We start from the raw sequence: 24,028 nt of genomic DNA, 5'->3' as shown, positions 1-24,028 counted from the left end.
GGTTGTAGGGAATTGAAAGGAATTGCATTTAGTTATCTTAATTTCTGACACTAAAATAGGAGTCAAAGTATTAGGAGCCTTGGTAGCAGGTTTGATCTTGAAGAGGAGATATCCCATCTTCTGAGGCTGAAGCTAAAGAGTCAGAGTTCGATGCAGAGAAAGACTCTTTTGTAGATGTAGGATCAAGTTAAGGGAGAAGAAGCCTGATGGCATCAATATTAAAAAAAATATTTATTTATTTTTTTTGAGACAGAGTAAATTTGTTTTGAGACAGTGGTACAATCATGGCTTACTGTAGCCTCAACCTCTCAGGCTCCAGTGATCCTCCTACCACAGCCTCCTAAGTAGCTGGACCTACAGGCATGTGCCACCACACGCAGCTAATTACTTGTATTTATTGTAGAGACAGGGTTTTACCATGTTGCCCAGGCTGGTCTGGAACTCCTAGGCTCATGAAATGTGCCTGCCTTGGCCTCCCAAAGTGCTAGGATTACAGATGTGAGGCACTGCATCTGGCTAGCCTCAATTTATTTAATGAAGTAGGAGGCAAGGTTATCCATTGAAGGTATTATTTATTTGCAGCTCATCTCAAGTGACAAAATTCCATACATAAGACCATAACATAAATCATATTTAATATATTAAAAATAATACTTCAAATATATCTTTCACATTAAGATGATTATCTATTATGTAAATCTTTCCTAGGTGTGTGTGTCTGTTTCTTGATGTATAAACCAAAACTCTGAAATATTCTCTTGATCTAACTTCGACTTTTAAAAACTGACATTGTATTGAATTGATTCTCAATCAGAAAAAAAATTGCTGTCAGACTGCAGTGCGAGTCTGCCTCAACGAAAGCAGGAGGAGGGATGGTTGGAAGTGCCTCAGGACACTCTGAAAGTTTAGCAAGCTTATCAGGGAGTCCTCAAACCAAAGCTGGCCAAAAACTTCAGCATAAAAACTATTCTGTCTGTGTATTATATATATTTACTACCAAACTTAATAAACAAAAACCACTTTTGAACCAGGTAATTTTATGTAGTATGAAAAGAAATTCATCACATGGTCATATACTGGCTAATGCTATCTAAAAGTAGACATCAAAATATTTCATAATTGGAGGGAATCTTTGGAGATTAGTGGTTTCTAATCTGGGGGCCTCAGACACCCAAAATCTATATATTGACCAGTGGAAGTTGATGATTTATTATCAAACTTGAAAGCACCTAATGGAAACCCCACTTCATCTCTGTGAAGATTTTCAGTTCCTTTGCAGTTATTTGAAATTATTTCAATTCTGTGGGGCTGCTTCAGAAACTCCAATGGGCCTTTGTAATGTTAAAATGTGGAGAATGCTTTAATCATTATTTAATCAATGTGCTTAAAAAATAGACAAAAGCTTTTGAAACATGGGACTGAAGTAGGGGGAGCATTATAAAAGCCTAAGGTAATTGGTAGTGAAGAGTTGGAAAAACTTACTTAGTCTAATCTTGTAATTTACAGATGAGGAAACTGAGAAGATAAATAATTTATTCAATATCACTTGAAGGTTCATTAGTAAAAGGGCCAGCATTAGGATTTGCTCATTTTGTACTCTAGGAGTTGTTAAAAGCACTTAATATCTTCTTTTCTTAGGTGTTAGGATTTTTCATTTTTTAAATCATGCTATTTAGTGTTCTTAACATTTGAAACCCAAATGCTTTATATTTTGTTTTTGGATTGCTTTGGGAATGAGTATGTACTGTTAGAGAATGGCCCAATCCAAACACTAGAGTTTTAATAATTTCTACTCCCTCTGCTGGCCAACTTTCCAGTAAAATGGTTTTTTAAAAAAAGAGAAAAAAATGCAGCAGTAATTGAAACAAAAACAAAAACTTTAAAAAGTGTCTTCATTATAAAGAGGTGCCATGCCATAAAAGCCTAGCTAGTTTCAAGGTCCATTCTTCCATTCCTCATGATTTTAGGGTTATCTTCATTCAGATCTACTCTACTTATAATAGTACTTTAAACACAGCACAGAATTAAACCATTAGCATGTGAATCTGCAAAAAGAGAACTTGTTTTAGACTCTTCTACAGTTTAGACTTCAATGTGCACACTAAATGCATAACATTCGTATCAAATAATTAACATTTATCTACAATTAACAAATAGGGACAAATTTTATACAGAACTTCTTCTATGCTATAATTTTTGAAAACATTTAACCCACTAGCAAGAGGTAAGACAGCCCTGCCTTTTTAAGAGACAGGTCACTTGAATAGAGAATATAAGATATAACCATAAGTAGAAGTATAAACAATAATTTTTCTTCTGGTGGAATGTTTTAAAATTTCCTTTCTTGCATTATTATTCTTCCTTAGGTTTTTTTAGACAGGTCATTTCTTCTTGAAGGATTTTCCTTTTTCTTTTCTTTTTACTTTTTGAAGGGGGATTATTTACTGATGGTCTAAAAGAAGCACCTTCAAATTCTTCATAATGGTAGCCAAAGCAGAAATGGGACATTTAATAATTCTTACATCTCACTCATGTAGTCTTCTGACATAACAATTAAGCAGAGATCATTTTCTATGTTCAAACTTTAAAAACTTTGTAACGATAATTGGGATTTCATAACAAATGATAATAAGTGGTTTTGTGCATTGATTTTCTTGGTACCCAATAACATGCCAATTAAAATCCAGACTTCACACTGACACCTAAGGAACACAGCAGGATGGCCAAAGCTGAGTGTCAGTCATTGTCATAGATGCAACCTGAAAGAAAAAAATACAAATTTAAATATGGTTATTAAAAACATATTCTCTAAGTATTCCAAGTTTGGAAATGTGGGTGATTCATACTCTCTTGGTTAAGGATTTAAAAAAAAATAGAACTGGCTCACTTTATAAAAAATGAGTTAAACGGAAGACCATATATTTAACTTTTATTATTTAGTCTATAATTCCAACAAAATTTCTGGACAGATTTGTTCTCTATTAAAATGAGACTCAAGATTATTTTACGTGGCACTTAAACATTTACTTTTTGGTAGTCACTCTGAACGAGGTTGAAGATATTAAAGATCAAGAATCGTAAGTTTAAAAGACTAAAGGACATCATGGTCAACACCATGCATCATTTCAGTTAGATTAATTTTTTATAGTTTGGAACTATATGATGCTTAGAGAATATTGGTATTACTGGTTACGAAATAAGTACCTATCTATTTGCCAAAAATGTTTATTTGTTTGGATAAAAGAAATTCTTATTATGAGTCACAGTACAATAAAAAATTTATCAAATATTTTTATACTTCTGTTTTCAAAGAAATAAATGAGGTTTTTCCTTAATTTTCCATCTTGTGAGAAATGTGGTATTGTCCCCCCATTATGCCAGGGCATTTACGTCTTCTAACATTTTCAAATGATTCAAATTCTGATCAGATTGGAAGTCTCTAATCCAACAAACTATTTTTAGTATTTATAAAAACAGTAAATTCACTACGACTGTTCGCTGGGGTGGTACTACATAAGACTTACCATCAGCAATATCATCATAGATCTCTCCATCACTGTAAATGTAAAAAAAATAATTTTTGTTTTAAAGAAACTATCATCTTAGCATTAGAGCAATATATAGAAGATTAACAGTATGATTTTATATGGCACAATTAAGCCTTTTAAGCATAGTATGCATTTTAAAGTAGAAATAAATTTGATATTCATTATCTCTTCTTTCATTGACTTAATCTAGTTCTCTGTTTCATTTTACATACAGAATAATTAAAACATCCTTCAAGAGCATAGACTACGCCTTACTCATCTTTGTAAGACATGTTTGTTAACAATGTACTAAACATCATGGAACAACACTCCCATTGGGGACCTTAATTCAAAGCAGCAATGGACTTTTATATCTGTTAATACCAGATTCACACTTTCACTTGAATTTCAAATGGTGAATGAAATACAATAATAATTGGCATAGGAAATGGTTGCATCACTCTCACATTTTAATTATAACTCACACATATAATAAAATATATAAATATTAGTTACAGAATAAGTAACCAAGATATTATTATTATGGTAATTCTTATATAATTTTAAAACTATTACTTATGATGATAGGCAGCATCCATAATAGTAATTTTGGCTACTTTTACACATTTTAGGTTTTGCTTGGCCCTAAATCTTTGTGGTATTTTCTATCCGACAAACATACTGGGTCCCTTCTATGTGCCAGGAGACATAAATATGAGTAAGGGACAAGCTTTGCTTTTAAGTACCTTATAATGAAACAGGAGATTATATAAGAAATAAAAATAGAGAGTATTATAAACATGAACATTGCCTTGAAATGTAAGATATACTTCTAAAATTCAGAAATGTAGGGTGGCTTTGTCACTTAGACCAGACTTAGTGTTTGCTGTACAATCTCTGTGCATTATCATGGAAGCAGCACCAGGCCCTTCAAACTGCTGCCAACTATGGCAGATGCTGTGAGTTCCCTATGTCTTCTGTTTGGATCTTTTCTCTGAGATGGAGGGAGGGTTTGGCTAATGGAAATCTCATCCAAATGCAGGAAGGATAGATTTTTCTGTCATTTATACAATAAACATTTATTAAGTATTTGCTTCAATAGGTGGTGAACCAACAATTACTTACAGAGTATGCTTTCTAAATTCTCTCAATCAGCCTGTAATAATCACTGATGCAAATGTCCTATTATTTGCCACACATTCTGTCCTTAAAATTTGTATCTTTCATAGAACAAAACCTATTGAAAGTCTCATGCCTCCCACTGTGATTAATGTGCTCGGGAGAACAAAGGTATTATGATTATTTTTCTTTGGCCACTACTGGTTTGCCGACAAAGCTCTTCACACCGATTTGTGTTTTTCTGATTGGTGTCAGGTTGTTGATGGATACACAGTTTGTGACTCCTCATGGATCTTTTCATTGCGCTGAATTCTGTAAATCTTTGCATTGGCATGTGACCTAACCTGATAATGGAGTTCATTTCTTACACTGGGTTACTTGGGACAGAATCTTATGTTTCGGAGGACTCCAAAGGCACACTAGTACCAGACTGTGACAGACTGTGACAATGTCTTATTCATAAGAATAGAAGAATCATTGACGACTGTCTTTTTCTCTGGCATGCTTCCAAAAAAGGCAACATAGTACTCTACTATGCCTAGTGTGAGTGAAGCAAAGCCCTTAATTAAGGGCTAAACTATGAACTGTTAACAGGTGATATTAGCACCTACTGTGAAGTCACTAATTGGTCCCAAATTAATTCCATTCAATCAACTGCATTAGCAAGTAAAATATAAAATATTAATGAAAGGTTACTGGCTTTGACCTGTCTTCAGTGTTTGCTGAGAGCCTAATGAATATATAAAACTATGAACTATGAGCTGTACAATTTTAAATGAGAAGGGCTTCTTGCCTATTTAAAAGAGTAGCACTTTATGAAAACCTTACCTTTATTATGGATACTAGCATGTTAACATTAGTATAGCATATTGTTTTTAAATTTATTTATGATAGTTCAGTAGGTTACATTATTTAAATAAGATTAGAAATATTTTTAAAAGAAAGGCACAAAATTCTTTTCACAAGCATAGTAGTAGAAGAAAATGTGCTTACTTGTCTGCTAGATAACTCCGAAGGACATAACCATCTATGAAGGAAAAAGAAAATACATTTCATTAATAATACAGGTTTGAAAAATCTTTAGTATTTCTTTCAGGAAATCAAAACACAATAGAGTAATCATAGTATACTGAATAATTGTATCTATCTCTGGAAATGACCCATTTTTCTTACTCGTGTCTACTTTTGTGTCCATCCTTTCTTCTCCTTTTCTCCCTAACTTTTCTGTTTCTCTAATATGTCTCTTTTTTGCTCCAATTTCAATCTTTCCTCCTCTCTCCTTTAAATAAAAAAAAGCAACGTTTTTTCATTAAGCTTCTGTAGGCTATAGAACAGAGTTCTTTCAATTTTTAATCTATTTCTTCAATGTGTTACCCCATGATCCAGTTTTAGGAAGAATTTAGTAAGCATGGATTATAAAGGTAGTTTATTGGTAAGTATGTTAAATACCACCAGATCTAAGACTTACTTTATAAAATTTTATTATATCGAGCAGACATACAACTGTATTCAACTCCCCTTTCAGATGCCAGCCAGCTATTGACTACTAGGGGGACTATGCATTGTAAATAGTCTCAAACAGGTCTCTTTTACTCTGTATGGAAGAAATTCCTCTACTGTTTTGCTATTGGACAGTATCAACATTTGCATTTCATCACTCATGGAGCAAAAGCATTATTGGAAGAGCACACACTATGAATTCTGTGATGCCTGGTTAAGTAGAAAATAAGCCATATTTTATGCAGGAAAGCTAAGTTTTGTTGTTGTTGTTATATGAGGGGCACCTTATATTTGCCCCTCATTGTGCACATATTTCTCAGGAAAAATATAAACTATTTTTCTTAAGAAAATGCCTGCTGATATCTAATTAATATCACTAATCTTTGGAATTGTTAGTTTTGTGTTAGTGCCTAAAATCTGTTGTATGCTTGAGATTGGTACCATTTATTGCTTCCTCAATACAATCTCTAAATAATTTCTCTCAGTGAGTCAATCTATTGGTCTTGGTCCACTTTAGATCTAATTTTGGTTCTGAATCAAAGCAAGCATGTTACAAATTATAAGGCGAAAGCTCATAAGCAAAAATTAATAATACAAATGATAAACTTACTTAAATGTATTGATGTCATATTGCCATTGATTAAACATGAAAATATTTTTTAAAAGTTAGAATCATAAAACTGAATTTATGCATTAACATTTAAGAAAATGAACTTTCCCTTGAAGTGTTACAGGGTTAAAAAATAAAAAACTCCACTAAAATATTTTATCAAGAAGCTTACCACTTTTTAACAAAAACTATAAGTATCATATTTGGAAAATAAAGAATCAAAGTTATCCTTGAATTCTCATAGTAGGAAAGTAATGAAACATGTGCCAAGATAAAAGCACAATAACATATTACTCAGAGTATAAAAAATTAGAAGTAGGAAAAGTAATGAAACACTAGGAACATAGGAAAGTAATGAAACATGTCAAGATAATAAAAGCACAATAACATACTACTCAGAGTATAAAAAAATTAGAACATGTTGCACCTTCCTTCATATTTCAATTAATGCAAAAGTAGCAAAAAGTATTAATGTAAGAACATCTACAATTAATATCTATAGTCTGTGGGTAGGCTTTTATATCACAGTTCATTTCATATTAACAGACTTTCTTTTTAAATAAGGTATACATAATAATTTAGTGTAATTTTTTTAAAGAGATAAGCTCATGTCCAACAAATTCAATTCTACATGTGTCTCTCAAAAGAGAAAAATCTCTGCAAATAGCAAGCTTATAGAACAAATTGTGGAGTTTGTATCAGGGTCCTCATAACTGAAATAACTTTTTATCTATACCTATACTTAGGGTTACACTAAAATTAGAACAGTTTTCTACGGATAGTAATAGCCATTGACTTCTTTTTATCAGTTAAAATTGGGGGTTCTGCTTTCATTTTGGATTTTTTCCTAAAACAAATTGGAAAAAAACACAATAGTAAATGTTCCCATAATATACTCATGTTGATGTTAATAATTTTAAAATAATGATGTGTATGAACTGAAGCTTTCAACACTGAAGTCAATCTCATATGATTTGGTAGGACTTCATACACTCTCTGAGCTAAAATTGGATGATAAATAGAGAAATATATAAGAGTTATAAACTGTTGTTAGAGACTGCAGTTATTCCGGCATCAGATATAAAGTTCAAAACAAAGAGAATGTGATCACCATTTTTAGAAATTAAAGATTTTTATTTGCTTACACTTCTAGGTAATCTATTTTTAAAAACTAATTTATGCTAAAATTTTGCAGGCTTGGATAAAACACTAAATGTAGAGAGCTAAAACAGTCCTTTACATGACCAAAGTTAATCATTCATGATAAACAGCTTAATACCTCAACTTTACAAATTGCTTATAAAAAACATATTCTCTTAGATTCTCAACCTGTATTTCCATTCCCTCCTATATCTGTGTGTTCAAGAGTTCTAAGGAACAGCCTTCGCCTGTGTTGAACACTTTGTTGCTGCTGTGTGTTTGTGTGAAATACATAAACATCAATAATTGGGAATATTATTTAAGAAAAATGTATTAGGGAGATGGAGTGTGAGATGGTACTGTGCTGCAGAAATGATGTGATAATATGGGGCTTGCTAGCTATAAAATCACAATTATATAGCCTTTTTACAGGGTAAATGACTTTTAATACAATACAGGTTTTGCTGTCTGGTACCTTTAAAAATCTCAGCTAAAACTTCATTCTATTAAAAGCATGATTCATGACAGTGTCAAAACAAGTGACTTACCATAAATTTTTAAATAATCTCTCCATTATAGGTCCTAGAAATATATCTATATTTTTTTGCAATAGGAAAATCTGTTTGTTTATGTTACATATCTACATTTATTATAGGGAATGTTAGTGAAAACTATAAACACATGAAATAACAACAACAACAACAATCTCATCATGGTCTGTATCATGTAGAAGGGCAGCTATGTTTAGCACTGTAATATTGTGAGTGTGGGCACACCAGGGATTCTCACATATCATATGAAATTATTATTTGGAAACCTCACATTTATAGAGCAGAACATAATGACTTGAAACAAATGTTTTGAAATATGTGGTGGGATAGAGCCAGTTAGGAAAATAACACCCACCCCCCATATGTGCCAGTTAATTTCTTCCCCAAACGTTTGCTTGCTACAGGGCAGATGTGTCTCAGGACTAATGACTCACCTTGTAGAAGGATATTGTGAATACAGATTAACCAAGGAAATAGAAAATAATCTTTGGAAAAGTGGAAATTATCTTCATTCTAATATTTTCAAATTTTTACTTAATAAAAACAAAAATATACTATTTCATCATTATTTCATTTGTTGTGGGTAAATCCAGAAATAAAGTTAAATGTACTCAATTTGGCCTCACATAGTTTAAAACAAGAAAATCATATTGTATAGATTTACCTAGGCAAGTGGAACAATGTCCAATTTCAGTGGAAAATGCTCATAATAAAAGAAAAAACAGTGTGTTGTGTATAATATGAATATAAATTATTATCCTAGTTTTATAAAAATGTTCACTCTTCCCCTCTTCTCTGTTTCTATTGTTATTTCTGGAACTTCATATTTGGACAACATTTTAACTTTCTAAATTTTAAAAATTTTCTTTCAGTGAGCCTGTGTTGTTTTAAAATTGAAAACAAATTATGTAAGTTAAAAGAAAATTATCAATTGGATTTGGGAAGATTGAAAGCACCTTTAAAATCCCTTGGTCTTTGATGCCTAAAGAAAATGGAGAGCATTTTGGCCACAAATAACTCAGACAAAAAGTATCTCATTCTATATTTTTTGTAGAAAGTTTTTTTCAGTCACAGGAGGTGGGAAAACTCACAGCTTATGAGACATAGAGTTGTGGAATATGTATAAATATTAGCAAGAAACTAAACATTTGGCAATGTGCCAGAAATTTATATTGAAGATTTCAATGCCTACACAGTAGGAGCTTCTACAAGTTAATGGGTGAGGCTTGATCGAATGTGATAATGCCTGTAAAAGTGGCTTATGCCCCACTCCGTTATTGTAAGGGATTGTTGTTCTTGCTTTAGCCTTTAATTGTTATTGTTACAAACTTTAGGTTGAAATAGGCTATGCTTTTCTTTCTCTGATGGATTAAAGAAGAATGGAAGGTAAGGATAACATTAGTTTCACCTTGGTGCTCGATTACAAATGCAAAGACATCTGTAATCAGAAGATGCAGAAATAAGGAACCAAAAGATTTAGAGGCTCTGCAATGGCATATAACAATCTAACTACATCACTAAAGCCAGAGGAGAGAACTTCTGTCTTCTAACCAGTTAAAGTATTCAGCGGACTTGTTTCTGTGAGTGTCTGTATGTCAGACTTTCATCTGGCTATCCAACTGCAGTTTCCAAATTGTTTCATTCAATCCAGCAAGTCTCACGCAAGGTGCAAGGCATTGTGTAATGTGTTGACAATACAATGTTGAGAACATTTCATTGAAGTGACTCTGAAGCTCAGAGTCTCATAAGAGTGATAGATTGATAAAACAATAATGACAATGACAGCAGCAAAAGAAGTATTATGGTTGAGTTGGGGAGAGATTAACTGTGACGGTGTGGCTGGGAGTAGGGACTGGGGGTGCTTCTAATTTTAGATGACAACTGAGTTGTTTTTAATAGAGAATCATGGGCATTTCAAGTTGAATTCCTAGCATAGTAGGATGAAACACATAATTTTTTTTTTTTTTTGAGACAGAGTCTCGCTCTGTCAACCAGACAGGAGTGCAGAGGCGCAGTCTCGGCTAACTGCAACCTCTGCCTCCTGGGTTCAAGCGATTCTCCTGCCTCAGCTTCTCTAGTAGCTGGATTATAGGTTTGCGCCAACATGCCTAGCTAATTTTGTATTTTTGGTAGAGATGGTGTTTCGTCATGTTGGCCAGGCTGGTCTCAAACTCTTGGTCTAAAGTGATCTGCCCACCTCTGCCTCCCAAAGTCCTGGGATTATAGGCATGAGCTACTGCGGCTGGCCAAAACACGAGATTTGTTCAGGGAATGACAAGTGAATAGTTTGTATTTCTGGAGTGTCAGTTGTAGATGGAAAACAGCAGTGGGTGGGGGTAAGCCTAGATGATAAAGAGTTTTATGTGCTAGCCTAAATACTGTATTTTTTAAAATAATATTTGGATAACATTGTGGGGAAATGGATTCCGAGTGTAAGGGCAAAGATAGATGTATCACTAGAAAGGCTATTGCAATCATCTAGGAAAGGGAGGGTTAAACAATCTTATAGAGGTGTGTGAAGAATGAATTAGCTATTTTTAAAAACTAAGAATGTCAAGGACCCAGTCCATGGAAGGAGTAAGCAGGTTTGTAAAAATTAAGAAAGGCAGGAGGTTAGGAAAAATAAAACTAAAATAATGTAGATAAGGTGATTAAACCATAGAATAATACTTAACCTGAAAGTCAGTAACATGCTCCTAGTGCCTCTCCCTTACACCCGCATCCTTACCATGTGAGTAACTGCATATCCAACTGACAGTACTTGCATTTAACAATTTTTTCACTGATGGCTTTTCTCTGGCTTCTGGCTACCTTCCCAGGAATAGGCTTCAGCTCCTGAAGGACAGGAGTTGGTGTATAAATATCCCAATTTATTTCCCACTGGAAGGGATAACACTAACACTTGGGGGTCTCCAGTAGGATCAAGCTCCAATAATCCAAGTGGTAACTTTTTGATAATAAGACTTTATTGGCTGCCTTCGCTCCCCTATCTCATTTCTCCACTTGCCACTGGCATTTTTGCAGAATCACTTTATGGGGAAGCCAAACACAGTGCAATCAAACTAGAACTCAGGACTAAGAAACTCAATCAAAACCGCTCAACTACATGAAAACTGAACAACCTGCTCCTGAATGACTACTGGGTATATAACGAAATGAAGGCAGAAATAAAGATGTTCTTTGAAACCAACGAGAACAAAGATACAACATACCAGAATCTCTGGGACACATTTAAAGCAGTGTGTAGAGGGAAATTTATAGCACTAAATGCCCACAAGAGAAAGCAGGAAAGATCTAAAATTGACACCCTAACATCACAATTAAAAGAACTAGAGAAGCAAGAGCAAACACATTCAAAAGCTAGCAGAAGGCAAGAAATAACTAAGATCAGAGCAGAACTGAAGGAGATAGAGACACAAAAAATCCTCCAAGAAATCAATGAATCCAGGAGCTGGCTCTTTGAAAAGATCAACAATATTGATAGACCACTAGTAAGACTAATAAAGAAGAAAAGAGAGAAGAATCAAATAGAAGCAATAAAAAATAATAAAGGGGATATCACCACCGACCCCACAGAAATACAAACTACCATCAGAGAATACTATAAACACCTCTACGCAAATAAACTAGAACACCTAGAAGAAATGGATAATTTCCTGGACACTTACACTCTCCCAAGACTAAACCAGGAAGAAGTTGAATCCCTGAATAGACCAATAGCAGGCTCTGAAATTGAGGCAATAATTAAGAACCTACCAACCAAAAAAAGTCTAGGACCAGACGGATTCACAGCCGAATTCTACCAGAGGTACAAGGAGGAGTTGGTACCATTCCTTCTGAAACTATTCCCATCAATAGAAAAAGAGGAAATCCTCCCTAACTCATTTTATGAGGCCAACATCATCCTGATACCAAAGCCTGACAGAGATACAACAAAAAAAGACAAGTTTAGACCAATATCCCTGATGAACATCGATGTAAAAATCCTTAGTAAAATATTGGCAAATCAAATCCAGCAGCACATCAAAAAGCTTATCCACCATGATCAAGTGGCCTTCAACCCTGGGATGCAAGGCTGGTTCAACATACGCAAATCAATAAACGTAATCCAACATATAAACAGAACCAAAGACAAAAACCACATGATTATCTCAATAGAGCAGAAAAGGCCTTTGACAAAATTCAACAGCCCTTCATGATAAAAACTCTCAATAAATTCGGTATTGATGGAATGTATCTCAAAATAATAAGAGTTATTTATATTATATACCATCTCACACTAGTTAGAATGGCAATCATTAAAAAATCAGGAAACAACAGGTGCTGGAGAGGATGTGGAGAAATAGGAACGTTTTTACTCTATTGGTGGGACTGTAAACTGGTTCAACCATTGTGGAAAACTGTGGCAATACCTCAAGGATCTAGAACTAGAAATACCATTTGACCCAGCTATCCCATTACTAGGGATATACCCAAAAGATTATAAGTCATGCTGCTATAAAGACACATGCACACATATGTTTATTGCGGCACTATTCACAATAGCAATGACTTGGAATCAACCCAAATGTCCATCAGTGACAGACTGGATTAAGAAAATGTGGCACATATACACCATGGAATACTATGCAGCCATAAAAAGGATGAGTTTGTGTCCTTTGTAGGGGCATGGATGCAGCTGGAAACCATCATTCGCAGCAAACTATCACAAGAACAGAAAACCAAATGCCGCATGTTCTCACTCATAGGTGGGAATTGAACAATGAGATCACTTGGACACAGGAAGGGGAATATCACACACCAGGTCCTATTGTGGGGTGGGGGGAGGGATAGCATTAGGAGATATACCTAATGAAAATGACGAGTTAATGGGTGCAGCACACCAACATGGCACATGTATACGTATGTAACAAACCTTCACGTTGTGCACATGTAACCTAGAACTTAAAGTATAATAAATAAAATAAAATAAAATAAATCTACAATTATTAAGTAACATAACAATTTAAAAAAAGAGAAAAAATCCAGCCCATAGAAAGTCTTTACACAAAAAGCAACATGCATATAAGTGCTACCATATAATCATGTGGTTTCCATCCCGTCTGAGATGTACCCCAAAGCCATCTAAGAATTTAGGTAGTTAACAATGAACTTGGAAACTGTAAAGTGCATTGATACTGCAGCAGAAAGAAAAAAGATATTTAAATGAAACTCTTGACTGTAATCTATCAGAAGTTTATGAAACCTTTTCACCTCTAATTCTTAGAAGATGACACATTCTAAGAGAACAGGAGACCTCCAGTATTTGTAATAGTACTTAGAATTATTGATGTTCAAGTAGAAAATGATATTAGATTATGCAGTTATTCTGAATGGCTACTTATTCTTAAAGTCTGCTGGTTCCTAGGAAGATAAGAGTCTCTTCTCTGAATTTCTCTTACTGGTGCCATATCTATTCCTGTCCATCGATATCCATACATGTTTGTTGATGAGATCATCACATCCTTGTTACTTAGGATATGTGAAGATCCATGCTGATCCAAGGACCAGCAGCATCAATTACCTGGGAGCCTGAAAACCCATAGAATATCATGCCATTTTTATAAATGTAAGGTGGGAAAAAATAAGCAAAAAAAAAAAAAAAAAAAAAAAAAGAAGAATGTCAGACCTCACTTCTACATTTTCAACAAGATCCCCATTGATGTGTATGTACTTCAAAGTTGGAGGAGCATTGCTTTAGATAAGACTTGCTGCTAAGCATGGGAGACTTAGGTCACTATGGCAAGATTTTCTTCTACCATACCAAGGGCAAGATATGCACAAGCTTCAGCTTGTGCCCCGGAGAGAGGTCTATGTGACAAATACTAGGACAATTCTCTGTTGTGAAAAATGGGAAATTTTTGGAAAGTAGAGGACAGAAAACATATCATTTAGACTTATCACCTTATTGAGACTTTTTTTTTTGGTATTTAATTTTTTTTTTTAGTTCAGTTTCTCTTATTTGCATGATTTTATAACATGGCTATAAATCCTACCCCAAGTTAAACAGCTTTCTTACTTTTTCTACCATATGTCATGAGAGATTCATCATATTACTATCATAATTTTCATTTAGAACATTCAATTGGGTATATTCATCATAACATTTAATAATTTAAAAATCTGAATTTTTAAATATTTTTTGATGCAATTTGATGCTTATAGTTCTTTTTATACTTATGGCTATTCCTTAAGGTAGATCCTTGCAAATCCTAGTCTGAATGGGGGTTTTCTTTGTCCCCTGGGGATCTTTCTACACATTATCTTCAGTGAACTTTCAATCTTAATATTACACTGCCACGGCCCTTTATCTTTTGTACCCACATTCCGTATTTTCCTTTGAAAAGCCAACCACACCTCCTCCGTGGTAAGTTTTACATCCATTTCCTCCATCCTTGAGTCACTGTGTTTTATTCTTGAAACTCCATTTCAATTCCTGTCCCTGAGTCACCTTCCTCCCATTAAAATTAAACTCAGAGTCCATGTTTTCCATGCAGATTGACTAAGCTGATACGGGGCAGCTGTGGTGGCTATTCAGTTTCAAATATAAGACAATGTAATTTTGAATTACTCTTCTCTGGATTTTAAATAAGCTTTTTTTTGAAATTTGATAAACATATGTTCTTCTGTCAGCTTTCTTTATTTTCTATTTTTTTGTTGTTGTTGTTTGTTTCTTGAGTCAGGGTATCGCTCTGTCACCCCAGCTGGAGTGTAGCAGTGCGATCATGGCTCACTGCAGCTTGGAACTCCTCAGCTCAAGTGATTTTTTCTGCCTTAGCCTCCCAAGTAGCTGGGACTACAGGCACACACCACTATATCTGGCTAATTTTTCTTTGATTTTTAGTAAAGACTAGGTCTTGCTATGTTGCTCAGGCTGGTCTCAAACTCCTGAGTTCAAGCAATCATCCTGTCTCAGCCTCCCAAAGTGCTGGGATTACAGGCATGAGCCACCGCACCTGGCTCCCATCTGTCAACTTTAATAGCTGATAAAGTCAAAGGAGACGGGAACTTTTTTGGATTTATTTGGAATAGTATGTTGCACTAAGTGTGTTCAAATAAGAAATGAAAACAAGTGAATTTGCAAGATAAGAAAACTGGAAATTCTAGGTGTGAAATATCCGGAATTCTACACAATTCTGTATAATTTGAAATTCTACATAATTTTAAAACCAGGCCAGAGCAAGAGACACTGTCTACTTTAGCACAGTGGTTCTGACTTTAGTGTATACATGAACGAGCTAGGGAAAAAGTTATCATCACGTTTTTACCTGATTTCTAGAACTCATATTTCAGCAAGTCAAGGGTGGGTCCAGGAAACTGCGATTTTAATACACACACAAGGGCTTTCTGATGCTGATGGTCTGTAGGACTGTGTTTTGAGAAGCAGTAATTTGGCATTATTTTTGACACAGAGTATATAGATAGTATGTGGTAAATAAAAAGAGAATAAAATACATTGATTTCAGCACAGCATAATGACCAACTTCTGAACGATTGCCACAATTTACAAAGGATAGAGCAAAAAGATAGATAAGAGTTAGTAAACACAGAGTCGTCACTAAAACATGTCTGGTTGTTAAATTCTGGGGTGACATATATGTATATATTGTAGTATAAGCAGTGACTTACATTTCCCTTCTTCATTTCTGCAGAGAACTTTTGTATCATCTGTGTTTTGTATAACTTCTAGAGATTCACCAGGTTTTACCTGTAGATCTCTGGTTCCCCACTTTTTAGAAGTTACAGAAGTTGTAACATTAGTTGAATATAGGACTCTAATTTCACCATCATACTAAAAAAAAAGAGAACAATATTTAAATTATTGGTTTATGTGCATTATTGAAACAACTTATTTATTGATGGATTAATTAAAAAGCTATTTGCTAAAGAGATAATCAGTGTTTTAGAAATATAATGTAGGAATATTAAAGAAAATTTTGAGGGACAAACCATTCATAACCTCATCAACCTAATATAACAATTATTTTAAACCTTCTTATTAAGGTTCAAAGGACAGCTAAATTTAGATGATTATCACAGTATGAATACTGTGCATATTATAGCTTGCTTAATCTTTTATAGAAATAAATTTAAATCTAAAATAAATTTTGTTCAAAATAAAAGGGTTATAATAGCTAACTGTAATATTGATAATTACACTTTAAAGTGTGCATTTTGGTACTTAAAAATCATTGGATTTTTCAGTAGAGCTTTATCCTTTGTATAATATTTAGATATGACATACTTTAAATTTTTTCCTGAAGTCTTTTTCTTCTTTTTCCTGCTTTTTTAGCTTCTTAAGGTCCTTTTCTTCTGTCTTAGCTTTTCCAATATTAGCTCCTTGACTAGGATGGCAGAACACACATAAAACAACACTTTGTTTAGAAAATATTAAAAGAATAGTCCATAACAGAGACAATCCATAACATTATATTTTTAACTTTTTGTTTCAGTTAATTCTTTTTGTTAGAAATCACAGTAACTGTGGTCGTAATAAATGATGACATTTCATAATGTAGAAGGGTTTCCTCAAGGGAATATAGACTGTAAGAATTAAAATGGGAGTGAGAGATTAGATTCCTTCTTATACTGAACCACATAAAAATCACTGAGTCATGGTTTAAACATGGTTGCATGTCAGTGGTTTCATATGACTTAATCTATTCTTAAACCTCCCTAAATTATCAACCCTTTCTAGATAATTATGTAGCTTGGCAAATGTCATAAGAAGGGATTTTTAAAAAAGAAGACTTCAAAAAAGAATCAATTATTATGGTTTATAACATTTATATGTTATGTTGTTCAAATCTACTTAAAATGCAGCCAGAGTTTTGGTTAATAAAAAAAATATTGTGTAACAGTTAAGATTTTTGATATTATAAGAAGGAGCTTTTAAAAAAAAATGGCTATTATTGATCTTTATCTTCATCACTTTATCAATTGTCCATGTGTGTGTTTGTGTGTGTGTGTGTGTGTGTGCGTGTGAAAGACAGAGAGAGAGACAGAGGTGGGAGAGGGAGAAAGTAAGAAAGATAAGCACATCCTAAGTGTTTAGATGAGTTAACAGACTTATTTTTTTTAACTGCTAGGATCTAGGTATAGAAATCCACTATATTTTGTAGATACCAATTACCCTAATATAAGTGAATATACCTAAAACAGTGATTTTCTAGCCTGTCCACACAGAGGATCACCTGGGAAGCTTTTAAAGGATACTACTGCTCTTGCCCAATTCCTGGACATTCTAATTTAAATTAATTTTAAAATTTAATTTAGTCTGAGTGAGGTCCAGGTAGTGATGGACACATTTTAAGAGCTTCCCGCATGATATTAATTTGTAACCAAGGTTGAGAACCATTCACTAGGGTTAAATTATGAATGGTAGGGAAGGACTGTAGATATCTTTAGTGAGCATTTTCAAAATTAGAATATAAGAATTTTTATCTAGATGATCTAAGATAAAGTTTTGTTTGTAATCAATTTATTTTAAGTTTAATTCTCAATTTTGGAATCTTAGCTTTTAGTTCACTCATTGTGGAAAGAATTGGCACAATATCTAGCTCAGGCTCTGCGAATGCCCGCAGTACTGCCTGCCTGTGGTAGTCTGGGCATTTGTGGAAATACTGTCCCAGATGAACTCTCTGGGGCAATCAGAATATACATGAAACTTAGAAGTGCCCTACAAGGTATCTTTTAAAAAATTTATTGAAATTCATTTAAAAATAGAATACGACATTGGAGAACACAAACTTGCTTTAAACTCTGAAAATAAGCAAAATGGGGAAGAAAATTGTCCATATCCCATAAAGCTTAGTCAGCTGGGGTTTATTTTGTTTGAAGAATACAGCCAGTGTGTGACTCTGGGTTCCTAGAGTGATTTTATGGAATGTGATGGCATTTCTACAGTAATATAAAACAAAAACAAAACAAAACAAAACAAAAACAAAAACAAAAACAAAAAAAAGCATTAACAACTGTAAAGGATTGAAACACCACTGGTGAGAAATAGTAAAACTTGAACGTATTACTGAAGATTCCATTTTTGTTTCACGGAGAATTAAAAAAAGGGCAACGATTCTCTTTTCATGTTTCTTATTTGTGTTGCCTGTGGAACTTGATCTTCATATATGAATGACGGCATATTTTCCCTTCAGAGTCTTTGATCTTGATACTCTCTCTAGTTCCATAAAATTAGTTGAACAATTTTGGCAAAAATTAATCCTTAGCGTTTACCAATGCATTTTTACCAGTACAACTCAGAAGACACCACTTACTGCATTCCATTTATGTTACTTTCATCCTTTATTCAAATACAAGATCTTTTGAGTCATCTTTCTTTTTTCCTGAAAAAGCTAGATAGGTGTTCTTGCTTTTATACCCAGTATGTATCAAATCATTTCATGTATTTATTGGATTATGAGAAAGCATCCTACCATGTTATTTTCTATTTCAAAAAAAAAAAAATCCAAAAGACACTCCTTTTGTATTACTTGATATTAACTGATTTTATACAATTTTAGCCTAAAATTAATTTTTTAACATTTGAATGTAACCTACCTAAAAGTCCTTTTACAAATAAATCTTTTTTTTTTCTTTTTTTCATAAAGGAAACTATCTTGTAGAAGACAGAGGTGGCTTGAACAAGATGGGTGAGAGCTGAGATGTAAGCTAAGAAGTATATTCAAGAAAAAAAGGTTTGGGGAAAACAGTACAAATAAAGAAAGGAGAAGAATCAGTGGAGACTAGTTGTGACCAAGATCTTAAACATGTTTCCCCAGTGAATGAATGAATAAATAAACCAGACATCAGTGAGTCACAGGCCCAAGGTTAATCAGGAAACAAGGAGCAGAACCAGGGGGATGGAAGAGAATGAGGGGAGAAAGGGATGGAGGTTGGGACAAAGGATTGGGGGTACCTACTCTCAAACCTCGCAGGGAGGTAGAGCTGAGATCGGAAGGAAACACAGCGTTAGAGAGGAGGTCAGAGCCAACAGGATCACACACAGTAGACACACAATCCCACTGGCTTTTTATTTCAGTTGAATTTTCTTGAGTATTCTCGTTTTCATTACTTCATTGTAATGAAAGCATTTTAATTACCTCATCTCTGCTGATGAAATAGGGAAATCAGAGGTATCCACATCATCGTAAACTTCATCTCCCATGTCTAACAAAAGACAAAATATCAAAGGTTGAAGCACTGTTAGTTTAGATTTTGATATGAGCATTCAATGACGTTTTTAATATAAAGATTGCTTCAAGGACAATAAAAGTTTTCCTAGTGTCTCGGTACATTTCTCCTGGAAGCATTGTCTGCTTCTGAAAGGGGAGAGGTTATTACTTGCCATGGGTTAAATTATCCTCAAAAAACCAGTGACCATAATGATAATCATTGTTATCTGGAAGAAAACTCATGGAACAGTGGCTATGACTATCTGAAGATCTACAAGTGCAATGAATGTCAGAAGTGGCAAATTGCTGATAAACAAATCAACATTACTGGCCATTGGCAGGATGAAGTGGAGATAGAAATTGAGATTCTTATGGGATTTAGGGTGCTGTGATAATATACATCATCCTATTTAAATGTCTCCCTCCTGCCTTCCTTCCTCCTTTCCTTCGCCTCACTGATCTGTTTCCCATTACCTTTTGCCTTACAGTGATATTAGGAGTGGCACCACCTTTAAATGGAAAGATTATTTCTTTTAACTAAATACTTCTGTTACAGGTACTGAGAAACAGTATTGGCAGAAAAGTTGTCGTGACCTTAACTGGTTCAATGGCTTTTCCAATCATTAGAGCTTTTTCTCCCTTCTAGACTTCTTTTTTTTTTTTATTTATTTATTATTATTATACTTTAAGTTCTAGGGTACATGTGCATAACGTGCAGGTTTGTTACATATGTATACTTGTGCCATGTTGGTGTGCTGCACCCATCAACTCGTCAGCACCCATCAACTCGTCATTTACATCAGGTATAACTCCCAATGCAATCCCTCCCCCCTCCCCCTTCCCCATGATAGGCCCCGGTGTGTGATGTTCCCCTTCCCGAGTCCAAGTGATCTCATTGTTCAGTTCCCACCTATGAGTGAGAACATGCGGTGTTTGGTTTTCTGTTCTTGTGATAGTTTGCTAAGAATGATGGTTTCCAGCTGCATCCATGTCCCTACAAAGGACACAAACTCATCCTTTTTTATGGCTGCATAGTATTCCATGGTGTATATGTGCCACATTTTCTTTTTTTTTTTCTTTTTTTTTTTTTTGAGACGGAGTCTCACGCTGTTGCCCAGACTAGAGTGCAGTGGCACGATCTCGGCTCACTGCAAGCTCCGCCTCCCGGGTTCCCGCCATTCTCCTGCCTCAGCCTCCTGAGTAGCTGGGACTACAGGCGCCCGCCACCGCGCCCAGCTAATTTTTTGTATTTTTAGTAGAGATGGGGTTTCACTGTGGTCTCGATCTCCTGACCTTGTGATCTGCCCGCCTCGGCCTCCCAAAGTGCTGGGATTACAGGCTTGAGCCACCGCGCCTGGTCTATGTGCCACATTTTCTTAATCCAATCTGTCACTGATGGACATTTGGGTTGATTCCAAGTCTTTGCTATTGTGAATAGTGCCGCAATAAACATACGTGTGCATGTGTCTTTATAGAAGCATAATTTATAATCCTTTGGGTATATACCCAGTAATGGGATGGCTGGGTCATATGGTACATCTAGTTCTAGATCCTTGAGGAATCGCCATACTGTTTTCCATAATGGTTGAACTAGTTTACAATCCCACCAACAGTGTAAAAGTGTTCCTATTTCTCCACATCCTCTCCAGCACCTGTTGTTTCCTGACTTTTGAATGATTGCCATTCTAACTGGTGTGAGATGGTATCTCATTGTGGTTTTGATTTGCATTTCTCTGATGGCCAGTGATGATGAGCATTTTTTCATGTGTCTGTTGGCTGTATGAATGTCTTCTTTTGAGAAATGTCTGTTCATATCCTTTGCCCACTTTTTGATGGGGTTGTTTGTTTTTTTCTTGTAAATTTGTTTGAGTTCTTTGTAGGTTCTGGATATTAGCCCTTTGTCAGATGAGTAGATTGCAAAAATGTTCTCCCATTCTGTAGGTTGCCTGTTCACTCTGATGGTAGTTTCTTTTGCTGTGCAGAAGCTCTTTAGTTTAATGAGATCCCATTTGTCAATTTTGGCTTTTGCTGCCGTTGCTTTTGGTGTTTTAGACATGAAGTCTTTGCCCATGCCTATGTCCTGAATGGTACTACCTAGGTTTTCCTCTAGGATTTTTATGGTATTAGGTCTAACATTTAAGTCTCTAATCCATCTTGAATTAATTTTCGTATAAGGAGTAAGGAAAGGATCCAGTTTCAGCTTTCTACTTATGGCTAGCCAATTTTCCCAGCACCCTTTATTAAATAGGGAATCCTTTCCCCATTTCTTGTTTCTCTCAGGTTTGTCAAAGATCAGATGGCTGTAGATGTGTGGTATTATTTCTGAGGACTCTGTTCTGTTCCATTGGTCTATATCTCTGTTTTGGTACCAGTACCATGGTCAGCGTGGGCGGATCACAAGGTTAGGAGATTGAGACCATCCTGGCTAACACGGTGAAACCCCGTCTCTACTAAAATTACAAAAAATTAGCCGGGCATGGTGACGGGCGCCTGTAGTCCCAGCTACTCAGGAGGCTGAGGCAGGAGAACGGCGTGAACCCGGGAGGCGGAGCTTGCTGTGAGCCCAGACTGCGCCACTGCACTCCAGCCTGGGCGAGAGTGCGAGACTCCGTGTCAAAAATAAAACAAAACAAAATATAATAAAATAAATAAAAAATTAAGGAAGAATGCTTACTCTCTGCAACTATTAATTGCTCTACAGCCAATGAAGCTGAAGAGATTGAGTTGAAGAAATTGCAAGTATTTTAAGGAGTCATTACCGTAAAAAGTTTAAATGCTCTCTGGTAGTGGCAAGGAATTGATTTCCTTTATAAATTCCCCCCCCTCCATATCCTCCACCCTCGTGTGTACTCAGGTTAATTAATTTCACACGATGAAACTTGGTTAGCTGTATGAAACATAAATACTTTGAAAAATATCATCTAGAAGGGTCAAACGCTACTACTCCGTGCACATGCACTTAAAACATATTTAAGAACAACAAGCAATTCTAACAAAACCTTATTTTTTACAGAATCGATTACTTTTGTTCCATTTTACACCTACTTTTTGAAGAGTTAATTTTTTGAATACTTTAAAAATATTATAGATTGGAATACAAGCTTATTATCAGGCACTGATCAGTTTGAGTTTATCCCTTACATATTTTCACATAACTGAAAAGAAAGCTCTAATGTCAGATAAAGGGTCTACAGACGAATAGATTACCTGTGTGTTGGTTTTTCTTTTAATATACTTATAAGTTAAAATAAATAAACTTTTTGAAAGTCCCTGAATATTCTTAAGACAACATTTTATTTTGTTCAAAGTAAATTTTAAAAACATCTAAAGATCTGTCTCAGCAGGGAAAAAACAGTAACTGATTGAAATTGTATAAAGCAGCTGTTATATTTAACATTTTCCAAATACAATATAAACTATCCATTTAAATACTCAAAGAAATTAGATTTAGAAGAGCATTACTGGCATGTAATCTGGCATGTTTTTAGATATCCTTATGCCGAAGTCTCATGTATCAAGCTTGGACTGAATTGGGGCTGGGGGACACGGGGAAAATGGGTGCTCATCCCTTCCCACTTATCCCTAACCCAATAGTGGCTCCTGGAAGAACAGTTTAAAAACTATCAATCTTTTTTATTTTTCTCATCTTGCTATTTTATCATTGAGCACCTGTGGCCACCCATGGTAAAGTTACTTGCTCAAGGTTACATAATTTATTATTTTCAGAGTCAGGACTTTAATGCAGTTACTGTGACTATATCCAATGCTTTCGCACTACCACACTGCAAGAAATGAACATATAGAACATACTATTAGTTTTTGTTACTTACCCAATTGTTTAGGAGGAGCAGGGAAACTACAAAGAAAGTGACAACACAATTATAATCAGACTAACATGAACACAGAAATTGATTCAGTTATGTAGGAGAGTATAAAGAGGCAACAGCCTGGAGGCATATTAGGTTACTTCATCTGTTGACCATTATTTCTTTCTCATCCTCCATTTCTCCGCTAAGTCCGTTTCTGTTTATCAATTTGGAACTTAGCAAGACAATTTTTGAACCCCAAATGTTTGCCAAAACTTGCAGAGTCAAGATACTCAATTGGTTTATTTTGCCCACAGCCATTGGATCAAAATTTCCAGATTTGTTATATGAGGTTTGGGTATAATATCACACCAGAGTAAATGAAAAGGATTCAGTATTTTGGAGGCATTGTGACATACATATCTCTGCCTCCAAACTGCTTATTTAAAGAGTAGAAATAGAGACTCAAAATTAACAGAGGTCATAGGAATATGACCATGTTTCCCAATATGTGCATATATATTCCCAAAAAGGAAAATGGTGAGTAAGAGGAATATTTACTTAA

The 24,028-nt window shown here is 34.8% G+C and overlaps 1 protein-coding gene across 5 annotated transcripts in view; it reads right to left on the bottom strand.

The window, feature by feature from the left end:
• Positions 1-235: 235 nt before the first annotated feature.
• Positions 236-24,028, bottom strand: part of FYB1 (FYN binding protein 1) — a 164,566-nt gene continuing 140,773 nt past the window's right edge. For 3 of the 5 annotated variants that reach the window (XM_011726745.2, XM_011726746.3, XM_011726744.3), the window contains exons 13-19: positions 23,488-23,513; positions 19,586-19,652; positions 16,732-16,831; positions 16,116-16,278; positions 5,640-5,673; positions 3,525-3,556; positions 236-2,759 (exon numbers count right to left, since the gene is read on the bottom strand). In XM_011726745.2, coding sequence (XP_011725047.1) covers positions 2,737-2,759; positions 3,525-3,556; positions 5,640-5,673; positions 16,116-16,278; positions 16,732-16,831; positions 19,586-19,652; positions 23,488-23,513 — 445 coding nt within the window. In that variant the 3' untranslated portion in view covers positions 236-2,736. The remainder of the gene's footprint in view (positions 2,760-3,524; positions 3,557-5,639; positions 5,674-16,115; positions 16,279-16,731; positions 16,832-19,585; positions 19,653-23,487; positions 23,514-24,028) is intronic. The other 2 variants (XM_071098989.1, XM_011726748.3) reach the window with 1 other exon arrangement.

Source organism: Macaca nemestrina, chromosome 6 (genome assembly GCF_043159975.1).
Source record: "Macaca nemestrina isolate mMacNem1 chromosome 6, mMacNem.hap1, whole genome shotgun sequence".
Lineage (NCBI taxonomy): Eukaryota > Metazoa > Chordata > Mammalia > Primates > Cercopithecidae > Macaca > Macaca nemestrina.
The sequence above is the reverse complement of the archived record's forward strand: the minus strand, read 5'-3'. Positions and strand labels throughout refer to the sequence as shown.